Source organism: Lagenorhynchus albirostris, chromosome 9, assembly GCF_949774975.1.
Source record: "Lagenorhynchus albirostris chromosome 9, mLagAlb1.1, whole genome shotgun sequence".
NCBI classification, from domain to species: Eukaryota; Metazoa; Chordata; class Mammalia; order Artiodactyla; family Delphinidae; genus Lagenorhynchus; species Lagenorhynchus albirostris.
Genome location: NC_083103.1, coordinates 70,948,460 through 70,971,257, shown reverse-complemented (window position 1 = coordinate 70,971,257; position 22,798 = coordinate 70,948,460). Strand labels below are relative to the sequence as shown.

At 36.2% G+C, this 22,798-nt stretch overlaps 1 protein-coding gene across 2 annotated transcripts; it reads left to right on the top strand.

Moving 5' to 3' along the window:
- The first annotated feature begins 9,815 nt into the window (after positions 1–9,815).
- Positions 9,816–11,483, top strand: LOC132525355 (EP300-interacting inhibitor of differentiation 1-like). Of its 2 annotated transcripts, XR_009542225.1 has the most exons (2): positions 9,816–10,709; positions 11,246–11,483. XR_009542225.1 is itself a non-coding variant. In XM_060157906.1 (1 exon), exon 1 carries the CDS (start codon positions 9,816–9,818, stop codon positions 10,389–10,391), a length of 576 nt encoding a protein of 191 aa, XP_060013889.1. In that variant the 3' UTR covers positions 10,392–11,483. The 2 variants fall into 2 exon arrangements, 1 of the variants encoding a protein (XP_060013889.1); XM_060157906.1 differs by having other exon boundaries at positions 9,816–11,483.
- The last annotated feature ends 11,315 nt before the right edge of the window (positions 11,484–22,798 follow it).

Sequence of the window (22,798 nt, the reverse complement as noted above, 5' to 3'; positions counted from 1 at the left end):
CAATATATGAGTTTATGATATAAACATAACCATTTTAACCAGATAAAGTGCTCCTGATTGCTGACTAATGTATTCTCTCCCTATAGTTGCATTATGATTGTTGTGGTCTGAATGTTTGCGACCCCCCACCCAAATTCATATGTTGAAATCCTACCCCCAAAGATGATAGTATCCAACAAACACATGAAAGATTGCTCAACGTCACTAATCATTAGAGAAATGCAAATCAAAAGTACAATGAGGTATCACCTCACACCAGTCAGAATGACCATCATCAGAAAATCTACAAACAATAAATGCTGGAGAGGGTGTGGAGAAAAGGGAACACTCTTGCACTGTGGGTGGGAATGTAAATTGATACAGCCACTATGGAGAACAGTATGGACGTTCCTTAAAAAACTAAAACTAGAACTACCATACGACCCAGCAATCCCACTCCTGGGCATATACCCTGAGAAAACCATAATTCAAAAAGAGTCATGTACCACAATGTTCATTGCAGCTGTATTTACAATAGCCAGGTCATGGAAGCAACCTAAGTGTCCACCGACAGATGAATGGATAAAGAAGATGTGGCACATATGTACAATGGAATATTACTCAGCCATAAAAAGAAACGAAATTGAATTATTTGTAGTGAGGTGGATGGACCTAGAGTCTGTCATACAGAGTGAAGTAAGTCAGAAAGAGAAAAACAAATACTTTATGCTAACACATATATATGGAATCTAAAAAAAAAAAAAAAAAAAGGTTCTGAAGAACCTAGGGGCAGGACAGGAATAAAGACGCAAAGGTAGAGAATGGACTTGAGGACATGGGGAGGGGCAAGGGTAAGCTGGGACAAAGTGAGAGAGTGGCATTGACATATATACACTACCAAATGTAAAATAGATAGCTAGTGGGAAGCAGCTGCATAGCACAGGGAGATCAGCTTGGTGCTTTGTGACCACCTAGAGGGGTGGGATACAGAGGGTGGGAGGGAGATGCAAGAGGGAGGAGATATGGGTATATATGTATATGTATAGCTGATTCACTTTGTTATAAAGCAGAAACTAACATACTATTGTAAAGCAATTATACTCCAATAAAGATGTTAAAAAAAAAAGATAATAGTATTAGGAAGTGGGCCTTTGGGAGTTGCTTAGGTTGTGAGGGTGGAGTGCTCATGAATGGATAAGTGCTCTTATAAAAGAGACTCCGCCAAGATCCCTTGCCCCTTATACCATGTGAGGAAACAGTGAGAGGGCTCCAGCTACTAAACAGGAAGGAGGCCTTTACCAGAAGGTGAGCATGCTGGGGCCAGATCTTGGACTTTCTAGCCTCCAGAACTGTGAGAAATAAACATTTGGTGTTTATAAGTCACGCGGTCTGTGATATTTTGTTATAGCAGCCCAAATGAACTAAAACAATGATCAAAAGATTACTTGATGAACATATAATCAGAACCAGGGGAGTCCGCTGGATTATCTGTCTAGTCTGCTCAGAACCTGATAGACTTCAGCAGCCGTCTCCGTCCCAGGGAGGCAAACTTCATAGACCTCCCTCCTGCACTGTGTTTGAGTGTACCCAGCTAGCATTTGCTTCTGTCAGTTTTTTGATGCTTTTCTTTCTGATGGATGCATTGTTTCTTTAAATATGCTAATACCCTAAATCTGCTTCTGAGCAGGGCTTGCTGGCCTAAGTCTTTGTTTTTAAGGTAACCTTATATAAGTCAGCTTTGAGCCACTGTGTGTTGATTTTATTTTTCTCTCAGAAGCTAATCTTGTTAATTTCATTTCCAAGTTCTTGGCATCTCACTGTTGCTTCAGTATAGTACTTGTTCCTTTCTTTTACTTTGTGCTTTTTTTTTTTTTTTTTTTTTGTGGTACGCGGGCCTCTCACTGTTGTGGCCTCTCCCGTTGCGGAGCACAGGCTCCGGACGCGCAGACTCAGCGGCCATGGCTCAAGGGCCCAGCTGCTCCGCGGCATGTGGGATGTTCCCGGACCGGGGCACGAACCCGTGTCCCCTGCATCGGCAGGCGGACTCTCAACCACTGCGCCACCAGGGAAGCCCCATTGTGCTTATTAAATGAAAGAAAACTACCCCTGATGTATGCTATGACATCTCCAGAATTTCCATATAGGAAGGGCATGGGACCTGTGATCTCACAGGAATCGGGGGTACAGGACTCCTTTGAAACTCCTTTTGGAGGACAAGCATACTACTTTTATGAAGAAACTGTTTATTTGCCAGTAGCTTAAGCTGTGTTTACATAGTAATCATGTTTCTACTTGGGTTAGGTGTTTATTTAGAGTGATGTGGGTGATGGGGCTGAGGAGGACTGTGGGTATTTTTGCTTCCCTAAGCCACCCCTTGGTTGCCCTCGGTGCATGGTTTGGCTCTTCAACCTGGATCACAGATTGGCTTTGCATTGTTCCTGGATATGGACTTAATGAATTGACTCTCTCACAGAAACCTCCAATTACTTATTTCACTTTTATATGTACAGACATCTATTTGCACCTGAGTGTTTTATGTCCTAGTTTTGCAGATCCACAAATCATTAACTTTGTCAGCAAAAGGACTGCTTTCTTTTGCAGATATCCTCTTTGCCAGAGAGTAAACACGTTTTTCTCTCTCCATCTGCACAATTCCATTTTGACTCCAGGCAATACAGACAATGCCTGTGCAGCCATTCAGGTGTCTGTCAATTAACCCATAGTAACTGCAATCAGTCCCTGGCTGCCCAGTTTCCTCCTTGAATCCTGATACCAAGATGCCATTAGAAGGGGAATGTCATGGGCAGAAATGTAAATGACTAAAGATTGCAAGTGTGTGTGTTGGGGAGGGGAGGGTTGGATCTAGGTATGTTCCCTTTAATTATACTCAAAAGTCAAATATAAATTATATTACTGTTTGTTTGGGGATCCATGGCTTTTCTGCAACCCAATAACATAGTATATGAATTCCTATTGCTGCTCTAACAAATGACCACAAACTTAGTGACTTAAAATAACATAAATTTATTATCTAACAGTTCTGAACATCAGAAATCCAATGGTTCTCATCAAGTTAAAATCAAGGTGTTAGCAAGGCTGCATTTCTTCCGAAGGCTCTAGGAGAACCCGTTTCCACTTTCTAGAAGCTGCTCACATTCTTTGGCTCACAGCCCTCTTCCTCCAACTTCAAAGCCAGCAATGTTGGGCTGAATCTTTCGAACACTGTCATCTTCCTGGTTTTCTTCTGCCTCCCTCCTGGCCTTTTAAGGACGCTTGGGCCCAACTGAATAATCCAGGATCATCTCTCTATTTTAAAGTCAGCTGATTAGCAACTTCATTCGACCTGCAACATTAATTCCATCTACCACCTTAATTCCCCCTTGCCATGTAAACTAATAAATCACATGTTCCAGAAATTAGGACAGGGACAACTTTCAAGGGTGGGGGGAGCCTTGTTCTGTCTACCACACATAGAAAGTCAAAACAGTCTCTCAAAATTTCAGCTTGAGTACTCCTGCTTCCACATTCTTTACCCTAAATGTTGGATTGATGTCTTTGGATGTATGAAGACCCCATAAATGTGTGATAATCTCTCATGAGCTTCCTTCCTACCACAATAAATACCACAGTAAGGTGCCTTCCTAACAAAGGAAGCTCTTTTCAGTGTTTGATGGGGGTCACTGAAACATCTCTTTGCCCTTCCTTATTTTTCTCCCTCACAGGCCTCACAAACACATGGAATTTCTAGCATCAGTTACTTCTTTGGTTTAGGAACTGTCTCTTCAACTTTTTTAAATTATAAAACTTGGTAACACATCAGTCTACTGACACAATTGAGACCTTGGCATGTATAAATGTATCAGAGAAATTAGATGGCTACCTGGTAGGATGCAGGATAGGTAAACTAGGTAAATTTTGAGTTGAGGGAAGATAGGGGAAAAATTTAGGTCTTGGGACATTGGAGAGACAAAGGGTAGGAGGACTTACTGTATTAGAGGATGATACACATGGCTGGGAGGGCCTCAGGCAGACATGTTCATTCATAAGTTCAACAAATAGTGCTTATTTCATGTAGTAATTATGCAACATATTGGAGTTTCAAATGTGAACAAAATATCCAGTAGCTTCCCTCCCAGATGTCAGTGTAGAGGCACTCAGTGGGATACCATGAAGGTGAATGCATTTACTTGTCCGTTTTTTCTATGTTTAAATCCTTGTTCCTTCACTCAGCATGTGGCTTCTCCACAGTTACAAAGAACTTTGAATCTTGGTTATAGGCTTGCCACATTTGTTGTAGACTGATTTGTACAGTTCAAGTGGACACAGTATATGAGCACCTTAGCTTTAATAAGGAATGTGTTATACCAGCGTTGTGTAAGCCATGCAAATTATTGTTAATATTATTATTTTGCTGATATTTTATTTTGAACACTTGTTTTTATTGATGTATAGATAATTCTTTGTTGTAGGAGACTGTACTTTGTATCATAGGATATTTAACAGCATCCTTGGTCTATACCCACTAGATGCAAGTATACCCTCCCAGTTGGGACAACCGAAAATTTCTCCAGAAATTGCGAAGTGTCCCCTGGGAGGCAAAATCACTCCCATTGGAGAGCCACTGATGAACAGCATATAAACAGAAATATGCATAGACCACAAGTGACAGCTTGACTAATTTTTAAGAAGTGAATACACGCATGTAACTTCCATCCAGATCCAGGAAAAAAACATCACTAGCACCCAAGAATCTCTCCCCTTTTAACTCCTTTCAGTTCTTTCTCAATCAATACATAATTACAATTCAGATTTCCTATAGATCAGTTTTGCCTGTTTTTAGGCGTCATGTAAGCGTAATCACATAATATATAATCTTTGGGTCTGTGAGAGTTCTCCCTTGTGCCACATGTTGTAATGGTTTGTTTATTTTCATTGCTTTATATGATTCCATTGTGGTAATACCATAATGTATTTAACCCTTCTAAACTTTTGAAAAACATTTGAATTGTTTCCAATTTTTGGCTGTTATGAGTAACGCTGCTATGAACATTCACATATGTACCTTTTGGTAAATTTTGGGAAACTGGCGTATTGGCCTCCAAATGGAATTCCTGGGACTTGGGTATGCGTACTTTCAGTTTTAGTAGATACCGTCAAGTTTTCCAGGGTGGTGCTACACACTTTTATCCCCACCAGCAGTGCTTGAAAGTCCATTTGATCTGTTATTGCCAATGACTAAGTAATTTTAGCCATTTTGGTAGATATGCAGTCTCATTGCATTGTGGTTTTAGTTTGCATTTCCCAGATTAAGTATGTTTTCATACAGTTATTGGCCATTTTCATATCTTCTTTTGTGAAAGAATGTATTCAAGTCTTTTGTCCATTTTTTTTTCCAGTTGAGTATAAAATGATACCATTTGCTCCTGTGGTAATCAGTTTCTTTAGAATGTTTACCTCTCAGCTTAAACTAATAAAGAAATAGTCTGGTTTTGTTCATTTCTCTGTTGTGCGCTTCATTGCTGTGAGTCCATTCACCAGTCATAGTTTCCCCTGGTTAAATTGATCAAATGGAAGCCACAAACTGGCCAATCTAAGGATGAGCCTGGGGGCCTGACAGTCCTGCCAAGATTGGTCTTGGCTGAAATAATCCTGCAATCCTTCCTTCTCCTCTTCTTTCTTCTCTTCCTCCTCCTTTTAACTACAGAATCAACAGACAGATCGTCATAGATAGAATTAGCTCATTTGATATCATAGTTTAATACATGTTGGATGTTGCCATAAATGTTTTCCAGGATATTTATTTATTGGATTATTTTGTGAACTAATTTGCTGCCTGGGATGACTACTTAGTGAAGTAAGAGTTTAATTTTAGGGAATCTCACAGACAAATGAACAAAGGCCCAGACCTATTCTTTTCCTTCATGCCAACAATAAGAACTGTATTTTCCTTCCACAGGGGTTTTTGGCTACCTTTGCTAGTATGACATCACATGCAAAATAGAGCCTAAATCACCTTTCTTATTCTCAGGCTTCCTCACAAAACCAAAGTCTACCCCTGGGATGCTCTCTTTCCACAGTCATGCACCACCTCCTCTTCTTTCCCTTATTACATAACCATCCAGAACCCTGTGTACTTCTTCCACATCAGGCTAAGATGTCATCACCTCTAGCTTTGGATGCACTCGGTGTTTGGATGGGCAGTCTCCAAGGAGCATTTCATCGGCCCATGCTGTTCTTAGTGCTGCCAAAGGTAGGGCCCCTGCCAGTGATGCGTACTTAAGCTAATAGCCTGTGGGTTTCTGGGAAACAAAAGGGCAGGTGATGGAGGACAGCCATCAGAAATTGGCAGGAAACAAGGCTCTTTTTGAGCAAAACCATTAAGAAGGACATGAATCAAATAGAAAGAATCTCAGAGGCTCTGGAAATATGATTGTGTTCTCATCTATATCTCTCAAGTAGAAAGAAATTGAAAGAGATGGCTAGCATCCAAAATTCCCAAATCTTTGACCTCTGCTGTCACAGGAACTGGAGGAAGAGATGCAGCAGGGACACAGAGCAAATGTACTCCATTACTCATCCTGAAACTTAGTTCCAAGTCCTATGTTCTGAAGCAATAAAGAATAAGCAATTCTTCTTTCTACATGGCAGTACTTTATGAATTTAAAGTTGGTGATCATTACTCCCCTGAGTCTTCTAATGAATGTGCGGAGGTTGAATTGGGAATAAGGTCTGAGGTTCTTTGGCCAATCAATGAGTCAATGAAATGCATGAGGCATGTAGTAAGTTCTCAGCATTATGTAGATGCCAAAGGGGATACAGAATAAGAGCCAACATTTGTATAGTGCTTACTTTGTGCCAACCACTGTTCTAAAGGCTTAATCCACACAACTCTTTAATGTATGTACCATTACTAACCCCATTTTACAGATGAGGAAACTGAGGCTCAGAAACGGTAAGTAATAAAATCCAAGGCTGCATGTTAAGTCACAGAGGTAGGATTTATATCCAGGCATTCTGGCTTCCTGGTGTATGGTCTTATCCACTAAACTAATGGAACATGAGGGAATATTAAATATACAAAATGTCTATAGTCATATCCTCAGAGAGATCATGGTCTGGGCTGAAATAGATAAAGAAGATAAAGAGTAAAGGAGCCAATCCTTGGAAATTGCACAGGATTTCAACAGGTGCAGAAGGAGGTGAAGGTTTAGGAAGTGAGTATTTGGGGACATTTAGCATTCCTGCCCCACTATTGCCAGTAGGGATTATCAAGCATTGTGACAACCAAGAGCTTCTCCACAGGTTTGCAAAAGCCTACATGTTGAGAAGAGCTGAACTACATATACAATGGCTCAGAACAGTGGTCCTCATGCGTATCAGCATCACCTGGAGGGTTTGTTAAAACGCAGACTGCTGAGCCCTGCCTCCAGACTTTCTCATTCAGTAGGTCTGGGGTGAGACCCAAGAATCTGAATTTCTAACAAATTCCTGGGTGATGCTGATAATGTGGGGACCTCACTTTGAGAACCACTGACCTTGAAGCAGAAGCCAGCAGGACAAGAGAGTAAGGAGAAGGGTTTGGGGTGACTACAATAGAAGATTAAAAAAATGAAGAAATAGAATGATTATCTAATAGTAACAGCCAACTTCAGTGACAATTTATTCTGAGTCAGTACTGTGCAAAGAACTTGACATATATTATTTCTCTTAATCCTTGCCACAAATTGTAGATGCCATTATTATTTCCAGTTTACAAGCCAAGAAAACTTAAATACATTAGGAAAATTTCCAGGTCATATGTCTATAACTTTAAACCCATATCCAGCCATTTCTAGGGTGCAACCGTTAGCCAATACTGCTGTTCCACAGTTCTGAGAGGTGTTTTGTTATGATGTGCTAGGAAGTAGATACTCTTTCAAAGTTTCTAATCAGTGATGTAGCAAGGCAAAAGTGATAATTAGGATAAATTATTTTGGTAGAATTGTGCAATGTTTAAAATCTGAGAGGATGGCTATAGATCTTTACAGCAATACAGGCATGATCAAAATTTCAGGAACATAGCTTTGCATCCTTTACTATCTATTTGCAAAGTGAGTGATATATATTTTAAAACACAGATTTTGTGATCAGAAGGCTTTCTTCTTGGATCTGCGGCTTACAATTGATTCATTTATTCAAAAATATTACTGGAATCCACTAAAAATGGCAATAATTCTTTCTCTTGCAAGCTTTATTGGTTATCATTTTGTTTTGAGACAAATAACCAAACCCAAGTTAAACTTTTCTCACTGACTGCTTTTTAAATCTCTTCATCTTTGGTGTCCTACAGTTCCATTAGGATAGGTCTAGGTGTGGATTTATTTTTAAACTTCTTGGGTTTGAGTTGGTGTCTTTCTGGAAAATTCCCCATTATTAATTCTTCAAATATTGCTTCTTCCTCATTCACACTATTATTTCCTTCTGGAATTCTAATTAGAGTATGTTGGATTTTTCCATTCTCTCTGCTTATTTTATCAATCTCTTTCATTATTTCAATATGTCTACTTCAGAACATTCTGGATAATTTCTTTGGACCTATTTTTCTTTTACTAATTTTCTCCTCACTTATTTCTAATCTTCTTTTAATCCATTCATTGTTTACTTTCATTTAATTTATTGCCACTTTAATTTTCAAATTATATTTCTTCAGATCTGTTTTTCTTAAGAGTCTTTGGTTTATTGTTTATGTTTTCAGACTTCACTCCTTGAAACATATCAAACATTTAAATTTTATATCCAGAATCTGATAATTCCAATATCTGGAATTTTGTCTGTATAATTCAGCAGTGTTATTTATTCTGGCTTTTACTCATGGTTCTTTGTTTACCTGTATATTTGCAATTTTTGGCTTTTTGCTCGTATCTCTTGGATCATTATCTGAGAGAATTTTTTCAGGTCATGTTGAAATTAAAGTCCTTCAGAGAGGACTTCGTTTTGCTGCTTCTTATCACCTGGAGAAGGCAGTAAAATCCAGGACACTTTTATATCAAAATTTCTATTTGAATTTTTTTTGTACCACCCAGAAAGTTTTAACTTGGGCCAAAAACCTGTTTGAGGGCTGGCTTATAGTTCCAAATTCTTAAGAGTGACTTTTTTCTTTACACTTAGTGCCAAAGTGAAGGAAAAAAACGCTTCCTTGCTATTTACTTCTAGGAGGAAATTGTATTCCAATGAAGTCTCAACTTTATGTGAGGGCCTACCATTAGACTTTCTACTTTAGGTGTGCCCTAAGGTTTGTCTACTTTCTTCTGTGCCTTACATGGGCTTCAAAACATATGTTCAAGTTCACCAGGGTTCATCAGATTTCCTTAGAGTCAAAGCTGGATTTTGTACTTGCTTGCTTTTTACCTCTCCATATACTTTGTTTTGCCGTATTATATACTTTCTTGCCAGTTTAGTAATGCACTTAAAATATTCTAAATACACACATGCACAACATTTCAGCCATTTTTGTCAGAAAAGTTGTTCAGAATATCTGATTATCTAGTCTGCTAAATTGTAGAAAATACAAGCCCCAAGTTAAACTGAAAATGTATTGCTAACTATATCAAAAAAAAAAAGAGAAAAAAGTCATTTTCATTAAAAGATATCATTAGATAAAAATGGCAGATGAACTCCCTGAGGACAGAAACAATATATATATTTTTATTTGTATCTTTAGAGCTTACTACTATGTCTAAAATGTAATGATTTCCATAAATAACAAATGAATAAAATAATATAAGCATTTATATTGCATTGGAGGCTTCAAATAGTTTGACCAGTATAACTCATTATTAAATGTATTTGGACAGACAATGTCTGAAATGAACGAGCTGTCCGAGCTCTATGAGGAAAGCAATGACCTGCAGATGGATGTGATGCCTGGCGAGAGTGACCTTCCGCAGATGGAGGTAGGCGGCGGGAGCCGGGAGCCATCCCTGAACCCCTCCCGCGCCGGGGCCCAGCCACAGCTGGAGGAGGAAGGCCCGATGGAGGAGGAGGCCGCCCAGCCAATGGCGGAGCCGCTGGGGCAGCGAGGCCTCGCTAGCCGGCCCGGCCCTGGGGAGCAGCCAGGCCAGATCGCGGGCCCTGATTTCGAGAGCGAGGACGAGGGCGAGGAATTCGATGACTGGGAGGACGACTACGACTATCCGGAAGAGGAGCAGCTGAGTGGTGCAGGCTACAGAGTATCAGCGGCCCTTGAAGAAGCCAACAAGATGTTTTTGAGAACCTCCAGAGCAAGAGAAGCAGCTCTGGATGGCGGGTTTCAGATGCATTATGAGAAGACCCCGTTTGATCAGTTTGCTTTTATCGAAGAGCTTTTTTCACTCATGGTTGTCAATCGTCTGACCGAAGAGCTCGGCTGTGATGAGATTATTGATAGAGAGTAGTTAAACGCTGTGAAGAGAGGAGGAAACTACTTGAGGAGAGACCTGGCATTCCACTGTCTCTTGGGTTCATTCCAAATAGTTCCGTGCCAATGAAAAACTTGGTCTTCAAAAAAAAAATTTTTTTTTTTTTTGTAGAATAAAGTAGCGACTGCACAGTTATGAAAAAGGAAATTGTTAAAGAAAAAGGATCTAAATACTGTCGAAACCTGTTTTCAAGAATGTCCTGAAACATTTATGGCTTTGACTTTGTTATTGATCCAGATTAATTTCCTTGCATTGAGGAAAATATATGTTCCTGTAAGGGATGGCTTTGCAAGAGTAAGTCATGACCAAGACAGACTGCCAGTACAAGAGCCCACTGATACTAATTATATGCGAAAAAGTAACTAATTTATCCAGCTTAGGACATGAGATGTTTTTTGAGTTATTTGGACTGAAAGCATATCGAGAAAACTGTCAGGTTCCATTTTGTGATCTATCCAAGCCGTGGTTATCAAAAGCTAAATTTTTAGTGTAAAATAAATCGAGTATTCTTCAGTATCCCGAAAGGATAATCAAACCCCAAAAGAAATATGTATCATGTGTGCTATATCTTAAAATGTGTTTCCAAGAGCATCTGAGATTTTGTTTGTACATGTATCTTGATCATTTTTAAAGCTACTGTAACCTTTAATTCAAGAAAATTCATTTTCTTGGACATTTTTAAAAGTCAAAAATTAAGATGTCCTTAATAAGTTTCAAATGTAGACATTAATGTGTATGTGAAAGTACAAAGAAAACACACTATTTCTAACATCCGTATATACTAGAGAAATATTGTGTTTTACTTGCTCTCTGTTTTTCATTTTTTACAGGCAAAAGACTCTGGTTGAACTTCATAATGTAAGAACTGTTAAGTGAAAATTGTCCAGTAAAAGGAAAGCCCTACACCTAAAAAAGACTTCATGAACAACCCTTAAAGGTTTTAAACCTGCCCAGAAATCCACCTCGGTATCTGAAGTTTCCCTCTGTCTCCTCCTCTAATTAAGCTTGTTAGTGGTTATGCACCAGCATTGGGGATAATAAAAATTTCTTGTTCTGTGTAAAAAAAAAAAAAAAAAAAAATGTATTTGGACATATGCTCAACTGGTTCCTAAATATTCAGACACCAATATATACATATACTGTATATATTATATGTATATATTTTATATTATATGTACATATATACAAATGCATATGTACACATATATGTATACGTACATATATATTTCTCACATGTATTTTACTAAGTGATTCTACCATTTTAACATAATCACAGTTATTGCTAAGCCTGGCACACCTCTGATAAGCTAGCAGGCAGCCCCTATTAACAGGCAGGAACATATTTCAGCAACCTTGATCAGAGCTAACCTATTTCAGATTCTGAATTCTAAATATGTCCATCTAAATCTAGTTGGTGATCCATCTACCAGCATAAAGGTTATCCAAGGAACTTCCCCGTGGCTTTGTTCTGAGCTCAGAGGAGAGCATGCTGTTGAACACAGAATCACTGAACGCAGTAGAACTGAGGCAAGGAGGGTCCCTGCCAAAGCTATTCCATTTACAACTAGGAACTCTTCGAAACATGACAGAAAAGGGAGGTATGGAAACAGTAAGAGTTTTACATTTCTGTCAGCTCAGGTTCTGAGGTCTATAGCTAATTCTGACTGGCTGACAATCTGTGGTGTAATTAACTAAAGAAATACATTGCTTTGAGATCAGGAACTGTTTTGTCTCTTTTAAAAGGAATTTAGAATAATTATAGATAGATATTGGAATCAAACAAAACTAGTTTCAAATCTGGCATGTCACTTACTTTTTGTCAGCAAGCAAACTACTAACCCTTTCAAGTCCCTGTTTCATCAACAGGGAAATGCAAATAATGACACATAAGGCTGTGTTAAGATTTTTAAAAAGATTTGCACAGTGGCTTATACATAAACATACAATAAAATTTAGCTGTTAATAATTAGTATTTTTTCCTTTTTCATGAAGCCTAGTGTAATGTGTTCTTTGCTCAGTAGGACAAATTAACTGAAAAAGCCAGCCATCTTTGCTTGTTTAAGTGAGTATCCACATTTCTGTGCCTTTGGCCTTCACCATTGTAAAAAACAAGAATCAGGATGATTCTGTGTTCAGTGAAAACAAAGCCATATATAGATCTATTCACTTCAACTGTTAAAGAACTTGTGAAGTGGATTTTCAAAGAAGGAGGCAAGAGTTGTTTCTTGCCCCATCAAAAGGTAGAAAAAATCCCCAGCACCTGACGCCAGCTTCACCCTGGAACCAGCAGCCTGCATCCTGTCTGCTTTGCTTTGGCAAAGCTTGTGTACTTCCATTGACTCAATATGCTGACACACAGCTCTGCCGCTACTGCAGCCACTACCCACGTAATCTCTCTCAGGAAACGCTGTGTATTCTTGCCAAGCTCTGCAAAGAGGTTAGAGATAAAGACTAGTTTTCTGGAGGACCTGTTTTGTGGCCTCGGTAAGGGTCCTTTCAACTGTTTCCTTTGTTTGCTTGAGGAACTCCCGCCTTGCCTCTAGCAATTCAGCTTGTTCTCAGAAAGAAATATGGAGTCCTAAAAGAAACCTTTCCTTCTGATTCAAGGAAGCTATGCAGAACTGACACAGACCGTCAAATAGCAAGCAGAGGAATATTTCTATGGCTAGGGTTAGAGAGGGATAGAGGTTTTGTGGTCAGAGCACAAAACCATTAATGGAGTTTCAGGGTTTCTTTCAAAACCCACCATCTCCTCCTCCCTCCCATTTTAAAACTTGATTTGTGACTGTAAGCTAATTACTTAGATGTCCTGAAATTCAAGGTTCTCCTCTGGAGATTGAAAGCAGATACTTTTGCTAAGGCATTTTTGTTTTCCCGCAAGATATGTTCACGCCACGTACCTTGCTTATTATATTGAATGGGTTTTTTGCTGCATGTACTTTTAGAGCTTCCAGCAAAAACCTTATGTCCAAAATAGTGGGTACAGTGTGAGCTGCTTATCTAGAGGGGGATCTCTAATAGTGTTGTGCAGAGAATAGTGTGTTATCTATGATTCTGCCCAGTGGGTGAAACTGTTTTCATCTTGAACTACAATTATGAAATAACTCCTTCACCAAGAATAGAATAAAATAAAATATTCTTCCCATTGTTTTACTGGACAGGAGGTGCACTGAGGTGAAGAGCACAGTGTCGTCAGAGCAGACTAGAGACAAGGATACTTTATTTGTCTACGTTCTAGCTATGAGAAGTTGGATAAGTACTCAGTTTTTTCTAGTCCCATTCCCTTATTTTTATGTGCCTTATTGTACTAGCTAGGACCTGCAGTACAATGTTGAATAGAAGTTGTGAGAGCAAACATCTTTTGCCTTATTCCAAAATTTAGGAAGAAAGGGTTTTTGAAGTTGTCTTTGATCATATTGTGGCAGATCCCTTCTATTTCTTGTTTCCTGAGAATGGATGATAAATTTTGTTAAATACTTTTTCTACATTTATTTATATGATCTCTTAGTTTTTCTTTTTAGTTGGTTAATAGGGAAACACATCGATTGACTTTGAGTATTAAACCAACCTTGCTTTTCTAGGATACACTTCAGTTGGTCACAACTTATTTCCTTTTATCTATTGGTGGATTTGATTTGCTACCGTTTTTGCTATGGATGTTTGTATTTATGTTCATGAGGCATATTGATTTGTAGTTTTCTCATCTTATAGTTTCTATGGTTGGTATCACGTGTAAAGATTTTATTTTCTGCAAAAGTTTGTAAAGAAATGGTATTATTTCTTCCTTAAATGTTCGGCAGAATTCATTATCTCTAGTGATACCACCTGGGGCCTAGTGTTTTCTTTGTAGTAAGGTTATTAAATACAAATCCAATTTTTTTTTCAAATGCAATTTCTTTAATAGATATACTACTATTCAGATAATCGGTTTCATCTCAAATTAGCTTTGGAAATTCGTGACTTCCAAGAAGTTTTCCATTTCATCTCAGGGGACAAATGTATTGGCATAAAATTGTTCATAATATCTGTTTTCCTTTTAATACATCTAGATCTGTGGTGATGCCTCCATTTCATTCCTGATTTTGGTAGTTTGTCATTTCTTTTTTTCTCCTGATCAGTCGCACTAGAAATTTACCAATTTTGTTGATCTTTTCAAAGAGCTAGCTTTTTCTGTCATCAATTTTCTCTTTTGTTTTTCTGTTTTCCATTTCTTTAATATTTGCTTTTATCTTTAATCTTACTTTGCGTTATTTGCTTTTCTTTTTCAAGCTTAGATTGCTGATTTAAGATCATTCTTGGTTTCTAATATAAGTATTTAAAGTTATAGATTTCACTGTAAGCACCCTACTGATTTTATGTTGTGTTTTAATCTTAACTGAATTTAAGATATTTTAAAATTTCCTTTGTCATTTTTTGTTTGACCTATAGGTTATTTAGATGTGTTATTTAATTTTCTAATATTTGAAATATTTTCAGAAAAAAATTTTTAGATTTCTAATTTAATTCCATTGAAGGATCAAATAAAATAATTTTCAATCAATAAGACTTCAATTCTTTTTTTATCAATTTAGTTGATTTATAGAAATGTGTTTTATGCCTCAGAATATAGCTTTCCTTGGTGAGTATTTAGTGTACACTCAAAAGATTGCTCATTCTGCTATTGTTAGGTGGACTGTTCCATAAATGTTAGTTAGGTCAAATTAGTTGATAACATTTTCCAGTCTTTTTACTTTTCCTAATTTTCTGTTTGTTCTATTAATCATTGAGAGAGGAGTGTTGAAGTCTCCAACTCAAGTTGTGAATGTGTCTCTTATCAGTTCTACCAGTTCTTGCTTCATGTATTTTGAAGCTTCTTTTCACATGCATACAAATTTAGGATTGTTATGACTCAATGACAAATTGACACCTTAACACTATAAAATATTCTTCGTAATCACCCTATATTTCTTTTTCTGAACTACTTTGAGAGTAGGAAATACAGTTACACAAGCTTTCTTTCTTTTCTTTTTTAAATTTACTCTTTTTATTTATTTATTTATTTTTGGCTGTGTTGGGTCTTCATTGCTGCATGCAGGCTTTCTCTAGTTGTGGCAAGCAGGGGCTACTCTTCATTGCGGTGCGCAGGCTTCTCATTGTGGTGGCTTCTCTTGTTGCGGAGTATGGGCTCTAGGCGCACAGGCTTCAGTAGTTGTGGCACACAGGCTCAGTAGTTGTAGCTCTAGAGTGTCAGCTCAGTAGTTGTAACTCACGGGCTTAGTTGCTCCACGGCATGTGAGATCTTCCAGACCAGGGCTCAAACCCTTGTCCCCTGCATTGGCAGGCAGATTCTTAACCACTGCACCACCAGAGAAGTCCCTACATAAGCTTTCTTAAGTTTAGTGTTTTTATGGTATTTTTTTTTCACCCTTTTACTTTTAAACTGTTTTATACTTGAGATGGGTTTCTTGTAACAGTATTTAGTTGGGGCTTGCTTTTTAATCCACTATAACAATCTCTGTTTTACAATTAATTTATTTAATATAATTATTAATTTTAATGTAGCTATCAATAGGTCTGGATTTAAATCTATTTGTTTTCTATTTGTTCTATTTTTTCTTACTTTTTTTTTGGATTAAGTAATAATTTTTTATGACTCCTTTCTAAGTACATTTATAACTTTCCTAGCCAAATCTCTTTTTTTTCATTTATTTGTCTACATATTTAATTTTGGTGGTTGCTCTATGGTTTATAAAATACATCTCCATATTACTAGAGTCTACCTTTAAATAATCTTATACCACTTCATGTATAGTCTGAGAAGGTTACAGCAGTGTGCTTCCACTTTCACTGTCCCTTTCCTTTGTGCTGTTTTTGTCATACAGTTTACATGTGTTATAAATTCAATAATTTATTATTATCACTTCTATTTAAGCAGTTCTTTTCAAGAAATTTTAAAATGGAAAGAAATATATATTTACTCACAAATCTAACATTTCCAGTGCTCTTCATTTTTTTGTGAAGGTCAAAATTAGCATCTAATATCAGTTTCTTTTTGCTTGAAGAACTTCTTTTAATGTTTCTTGTAATGCATATCTGCTAGTAATAAATCCTTTTAGGTTCTGATTATCTGAAAAATTCTTTATTTTTGAAAGATATTTTCCCTAAGGATAGATTTCTAAGTTGGTAGTTTATTTTCCTTCAAAACTTTAAAAATGTTGCTCGTTTGTCTTCTAGCTTGCATAATGGCTCATGCTTTTTGTTCCTCTTTATGTAATGTGTCTCTTTGTCTGGGTGCTTTTAAAATTTTCTTTTTATGGCTGATTTTCAGCAATTTGATCATGATTGCTTTGGTATAATTTTGTTTATTTTTATTTTGTTTGGGATTCATTGAGCTTCTTGGATTTATAGTTTTCATCAAATTTGGAATACATTTGAGCATGATTCCTACAAATATGTTTTTGAATCATATGCATATTATCTGCTTGATATTGTCCCATGGATCATAAATACTGTTTATTTTCTTTCTGTGCTTCTTTTCGGATTACTTTTTGCTATGATTTCAGGTTTGCTGATTGTTTCTTCTTCAGTGTCTAATCTGTGAATCCCTCTCAATGTATTTTAAATTTTGTATATTTCCAAAAATTTCATTTGGATCATTTGTTTTATCTTTCATTTATCTCTTCATTATGTTCATGTCTCCTTTATTTTCTTCAACATGTGAAGTTTACTTGTAATACCTGTTTTTATGTCCTTGTCTGCTCATCTTAACACCTCTGTCTTTTTTTGTGTCTATTTCTATTGAATAATTCTTTTCCTGATTATATTTTATATATTCCTGCCTTTCCTGGATTCCTGGAAAATTTTTATTATGAATTTTACACTGTTTGATGGAGATTTTTTTGCATTATTTTGAATAGTGTTAGATTTTCTTCTGGCACCCAGATAAGTTATTTTAAATCAATTTGATTCTTTTGAGACTTGACTTTATGCTTTATTTGTTGCCTTTTCAGAGCAGCTTTTAGCCTGGGGATAATGTAACTCCTATACTATGGTAATGTCCTTGTAAGGATTCTATTCATTGATATCTTTCCATTCTGTCTGGTGGAAACACAGACTCTTCTCAGCTTTGTATGAGGAATTTTCAACCCCCTGCTTTGTGGCAATTCTTTTCTTGTGGGTTTCTTCTCATGTCTGTGCAGATAAGTGCTCAGCTAAATGTTCAAGCTAAAGGTTCTGCAGATCTCCAGAGCTCTCTCTCTCTCTCTCTCCCCTCTCTGACACTGCAGCTTCTTCCTCTATCATAGCTGCTACTCAAATGTGGGTTTCTTTCTCCTCAGCTACTTGGGTCCTCTAGGCTCTGGGTTCTTCCTTCCTTGAACTGTAGCCTACAAATTGCCTCCAGTAGTAAGCTGGGGATTTGTAAGGCTTAGCTCATTTGTTTTACTCTTCTCAGGGACCACAGACTTCCACTGCTTTTTGACCAATGTCTGAAAACCATTGTTTTATGTATTTTGTCTGAATGGCCTGCTGCCTATGGTTTATGAATGGTTGATTTGTGGTTCACATATTAGTCTCTGTTCAAAGTTGTTTTATCCTGAAAGCCCCAAATGTATCTTTACTATTCACTTATTCTTTACATTATTGCTGAAAAACTATGTGAGGCCCTGGGGAAATGGATGAGTGAGACAGTTACTATCCCAGAGAGCCACCTGAGCATGTGGGAAACAAACTTTTAAAATAATAGTTTGGCTATATGGCTACAATGTGCACATGCCTGCTATTATAAGATGAATAAAGTGTCATGGGAAACCAGAGGGAGAAGAAATTAATCATAACTGGAACGGGTTAGGAGCAGAGAGGAATAGGTAGACTTCACTTAGGAGGTGACTCAACTGTGGTGCAGTTCAACAATCTATGTCCCATAAAAACTAAAAAGGAGCAAGACAATTTTTTGAGATACAGGTTATAACTCTGTTGGCATTCTTAGTGAACTTAACAAACTTGAACACTTAAAATTCATATGATAATAATAAAAGGGTTTAACCTCACTACATACTTGAAGATGAGAGAACAAAAGAGCTGAGAGATGAAGTACTGTGGAAAAATTTTAAACTACATTTCAATGGTAATTAATAATTTTTGTTTGTTCACCCTTCACATGAGTATTCCATTTAATCTTTACAACAGCTCTATGAAATAGCGCCATTATTATCAGCTCTCTTTTGCAGATGAAGAAACTGAGGTACAGACAGGTTAAGTAAACTGCCATAAGCCATGTATACTACATGGTAGAACGAGGATTCAAGCTGAGAATGTCAGGCACTAGAGTTGTGTTCTTAACTAGTACACTAGCTGTTTTGCTCTTTAAATTCAATAGCTGTTCACATCTTCTCTCAAAAAAATCTGATAAAAATTCTTTAAAGTAATAAACTCAAATATGTTTTAAATATTTAGCCATGTAAGTACCTATTATATGAGTTCTATGCATAATCTTATTTGTTTATACTTTATGGAGTAGATTTCCTTTTAGAAAGATATTTGGAAACCAGACACAGATAGGATACATGATTAATCAAAGAAATTAAAATAGAATCAGAATGATACACTACTTTTCCATTTGCCAAACTGATAAATATCAGAAACAATATTGGTAACTAATGTTAGAAGGGTGGAAAGGTATGAAGCAATACTTTTCATGTATTCATAGTGAGATTGATAATTGATAATTTTTTTAGGGTAATTTGGAAATATATGACAAAACCTTAAGATTTAATTTCCTTTGATACAGTAATTTTGTAACAGAGAAGAACAAGCCTAATTCAATTTTGCTCTGTTGCCAGTGCTTAGTCATGCTGGCCTTGCATCTTTCTAAAAGAATGTTGCCTATAGCCTGAAATATACGTAATAACCCTTTCTCAAGTCTCTGCATCCCAGGCTTGACATTTAAAGGCCTAATACTTTTCATTCATAAAGAGATAAAAAGTTGCTTAACAGAGAATAACATTTATTTTGTTGGAGGTGTACAGGAACATTTGACCAGACCCACGTGGACTGGACAACTGCAAGAGCAAAGGATTTTCATGTCCCCTCCAGGGTCTGCAGGGTCTGATGGGCACCAAGAAGTCTGCAACAACCAGCCACACCTCTCCCCTTTTTATAAAAGAAGCCTGAATTCTAACTCGTTTAAGATGGTTCTTTGGGATGCTAGTCTGCCATCTTCTCAATCTGGAGACTATCTGAATAAAGTTGCTATTCCTTGCCCCAACACCTTGTCTCTCCATTTACTGGCCTGTCATGTGATGAGCAGTACGAGCTGGGACTTGGTAACAATTTATGTCCTAGGAATATGCCTGGAAGAAAAGATCATAAATGCAAACAAAGAATAATAAACTACAAAGTTCATAATAGTGTTATTTAAAACAGTGAACAGTTATAAATTTTTTTTAAATATTAAAACTAAAAAAATTGGTTAAATTAACTATTATACAGTAATTCTTTTTTAATCTTATATAGTAAAAAATATATAATAATACCGTAAAGGGCACAATTTCAATTTCATACAGATACACACATGTTAGCAGCCATCAATTAATCATAAAATTGTATGTGACATGTTTTTATTTGTTTTCTCTTGTATTTTCTAAACCTATAACCATAAATGTTAATTCTTTTTACAGCCAGAAGCACACAGAGACAAAATAAAATTAAGTAAAATCCAGCATCTAAATTCTGACTGAAAGAAAATTTTTGAACTTAGAAAGGTACGACATTCAAGAAAAATCAAGGGGAGAATTATGCAATATTCTGCTTAATTTTATCAGTTTTCAGGATTACATGGTTAATTCTGATATATTTCCCTTCCCTCTTAGTATCATAATTATTAGATACCTGAATTTTCTCAATAACTTGCCCAGTGTCTTTATATCTCTGTGAATGTGTATATGGTTAAGCAGCTTGATTTAAACAATTCAATCACATGGAAGTCTTATCTCCACAATTCTAACTATTCAGATATTTGTATATCTGTTGATACTGAATGATGAAGCTTTCTAATTCTGATGATTCCCTTTTGCCCACTCAACCCATCCCAGTTGGGAACTTTCCACTTCAAGCATCTGGGGAAAGAGGGCTGTGGCAGAACCTCGCAGAACAAAAGAGTTAGTTCTCAGCTTTTGAATTCAAAATAGGATTTTGTTGAGTTGTGACTTGCCTTACTGTGTATAATAAGCTGGGTGCTTTGCAGAGAACACTATCAATATTCAAAGATCTATTAATTTTCAGTGCTTCCTTTGGGTGTGTAACTTGATATACATCAATTAACTTGAAAGGAAGAATCATCTCTATTTACTAATCTAGGAAAGTGAGGCTTAAAAAAGTTAAGCAACAAGTCATGAAGGCTCATTTTAAGCATAATCACTATGCTCTTATGAAAGTATTGACTTTTTTATATGTAAGAAATTTTATGAAATTATTGACTTTTTTATACTTAAGTATTCAAAACATATGATTTCTTAATTTCATTGGTTCTTCAATTGTCCAGTCCATAGTTTTCTAAGGATAACCAAAAATTTAGCCAAAGATATATCTTTAGCTTTCATTTCTAAACAAAGTTTTATACATTTTGAAATATATCAAATCCCCAGAGGGCTATTGTTTAAAAATTATGGATTGACAAATTATGGACGTGGAGCTTTCTTTGTGAATGTTTTTGAAAATGAATTCAATTTGTTTAATGGAAATAGGGTTATTCAGATGTTCTGCTCCATTTTATGTAGTTTGGTAGATTATATTATGTAATAATATGCCCATTTCATCTATATTGTCAAATTTATTGACTTTAAACTCTTCAGAATAGTCCTTTAATTTCCTTTTAATGTGTGAATAATCAGTAGTGATATACTTTCATTCATTTCTGCTATTAATGAATTGTATTTTCTATTTTTTTGTTAGTCAGTCTTGTTGGAGGCTTATTAATTATATTAATTTCTTTTGGCTTTGCTAATTTTCTCCATTGTTAAGCTATTTGTTATTTCATTGATTTATGCTGTTATCTTTATTATTTGCTTCCTCCCCTAGGTTTTAGTTTAATTTGCTCTTCTTTTCCTACTTTTGTCAGATGGGATCATAAAGCATTAATAAGGAAAGAAAAAGAAAAAAGAGAATGCAAAAAAGAGAAGTGCAATTGTTTCTATTCACAGAAGATATGATTGTTCACATAGAAATTCCTATGTAAAAAAAAAAGAATAAAAAAGTCTAAAAGAACAAGTAAATGTGCTAAAATATACACAAAAAGCTTAGAAAATAAAATTGATGAAATCTTCCAGGAAATAAATATAAAGGTAAAAAATACTGGAAACTATGTGAGAATAGAAAAATAAAAAGATCAGTTCAGGAGGTCTTTCAACTATCTGTAGTTTGAAGAAGAGAGAATAAGGAAAGTAGAAATGATATTATCAAGAAAATAATAATAATAAAAAAAAAAGTCCAAGAACTGATGTGTGTAAGGTTCTACTGAATGCCCAGCACTCTTACAAGATAACTGAAAAGATATTTAAAAAGCAAATATATACATTCAATTAGATTTTTAATACTTTTCTACTTTTCCAGTTAATTTTAAAGAGTTTATATATGTGTATGATATTTTAAAAAGCATATTTATATACACACAAAGATAGTTGATTTTTAAATATTTTATGCTCTTCCAGTTAACTTGAAAGAGTATATAGGTGTATTTATGTGTCTAATAAAAAACAGTATTTATTGCTTGATGAAAGACCAGACAAATTCAGGAGAAAGCTTGTTAATCAGAGAATAGAAAGAGGGAACATACTAATGCTTATTGAGCAGCAGGAACTTTTCATATATATATATATGTGTATATATATTTTTATATATATATATATATATGTATATATATTTTATTTTACCTTCTCAAAAACTCTGCAAGGCAGGTATTATTATCATCATTTTAGAAACATTAACACATATATAGTTAATAATCTCCTGGGAGCTTAAATTCAGGTCTATATGATTCCAAACCACTTTCTTGTCCTACTTCAGCAAAAGCCAAGACTTGAGAAGTACCTTTAAGACTGGTTAGAAGTAAGTACTATTTAAGTAATTGCGGATATTATTTAGCATAACTTAAGCTATTTCATATATAAGAGGAAAAACGGAATTTCTTTCAGTCATCCATTTATTTAACAAATATTTATTGAATTTCTACTTGATGCCAGGCACAGAGATGATAGGATTCAACTCTGCTCAAGACACAGCCCTTGCACCTAGGGTGCTTCCAGCACTAGGGGTTAGGGAGAGAGAAACCAGGTCGTGGGAGGACAGTGTGGTAAGTATTGTGATTGGGGGAGTATGTGTACAGAAGTGCACCCAGGAAAGATACCTAA

Bases quoted from the DNA above. Each gene is read 5' to 3' on its own strand.
- LOC132525355 (XM_060157906.1), top strand. From the start codon at position 9,816: ATGTCTGAAATGAACGAGCTGTCCGAGCTCTATGAGGAAAGCAATGAC.